Below are 1,173 nucleotides of genomic sequence, written 5' to 3' on the forward strand. Positions count from 1 at the left end.
CAGGCACCCCAGTGGGGACCCCCACCCTGAAGGGGGTGTGACCAGATGCAAACAACCATCATCCCCTCACCCACCGCCCACCCTGACCCCGGGGTCTTTGCCAACTCAAGCTTCCAGGCAGGAGGGCGGACAGGGGACGGGAGGAAAGAGCACTCACGTTATGCCGTTGGTCTTCTCCAAGACCGGCAACTCCGACGGGCGCCCATCCAAGAAACCGGAGTCCTTGTTCTTGGCACTTTTGAGAGGTGACCTGAGGTCCAGTTTGAGGTCAACAGCTCTCTGGGGACCCCTGGCACTCTTTGTTCCAGGCATGACTGCTTCAGAAAGCGAGGGCCCTGGGTGGTGAGGAGGGCTGCGTTAGAAGGACGCAAGCAGGGAGGTGTCTAGTCAGGTGCAAAGCCCGACTCAGTGGCCGGTCCCTTCTTAGCAGGCTCTGGCCAAACTGGAGTGAGGCTCCACCCCCCTCCCCCAGAGCGCGCTCCTGGCCCAAGAAGCAGTGGAGGAGAAGCCAACTGGGAGGAGGAGGGGAAGAGGGGAGGGGTTGGGGATGGGAGTCGTCATCCACCCTCACCCAACAATAAATAATAATGGCAACAGTGACTGATCATTTCAATAACTATTATTTATTAAGCACTTCACTAAGGGATAGAAAGGTGCTTTACCTATACTATATTTTCTCAATTAACCCTATAAATTAAATAATGAAAGCAGGCTCTGAATTAAAGGAACCTGCCTAAGTTCAGAAACCTGGAGAGTGAAAGAGTAGGGACCAGAGCCCAACTCCCCAAGCCTTCTAACCGGTGGGCCATTTCCATTTCCGGCATTCTGAGGGAACGCCCACATACTCCCCGCCTCCGCAGTCAAACTGGGCCACGGAGCTCTGTCATTTGCTCGAGCTGGTAAGCAGCTGAGTGGGAACTGGAACTCAAGTCAGCTGACCCCACCGGTACCATGCTCACCAGACTTATTTTACTACTTCCCTCCAAGCCAGAGGGGTCCTCTAGTTTTCACATGGTTATTTCTTTGATCCTTAAGTGCTGAAATTGCCACCAAACCACTGTCAGTTCAGGACACAAGAGCTAGTTGGTTCCCTCAGGACCTCTGATTAAGAAATACCCTCCCTCAGTATGGATTGCCCCCGCTTCCCCCCCCCGCCCCCCCAAGTCTAGAGAG

The 1,173-nt window shown here is 54.4% G+C and overlaps 1 protein-coding gene across 2 annotated transcripts in view; it reads right to left on the reverse strand.

Moving 5' to 3' along the window:
- The window catches only part of LOC102772209 (proton-coupled amino acid transporter 2), a 24,023-nt gene extending 23,596 nt beyond the window's left edge, over positions 1-427 (reverse strand). Inside the window, exon 1 of one of the 2 annotated variants that reach the window (XM_015565627.1) lies at positions 158-427. In XM_015565627.1, the coding sequence (XP_015421113.1) occupies positions 158-312 (155 nt within the window). In that variant the 5' untranslated portion in view covers positions 313-427. The remainder of the gene's footprint in view (positions 1-157) is intronic. The other variant, XM_006766272.2, reaches the window with a different exon arrangement.
- Positions 428-1,173: the final 746 nt, after the last annotated feature.

The sequence above is a fragment of the Myotis davidii genome, unplaced genomic scaffold, assembly GCF_000327345.1.
Source record: "Myotis davidii unplaced genomic scaffold, ASM32734v1 scaffold18, whole genome shotgun sequence".
Classification (NCBI taxonomy): Eukaryota; Metazoa; Chordata; class Mammalia; order Chiroptera; family Vespertilionidae; genus Myotis; species Myotis davidii.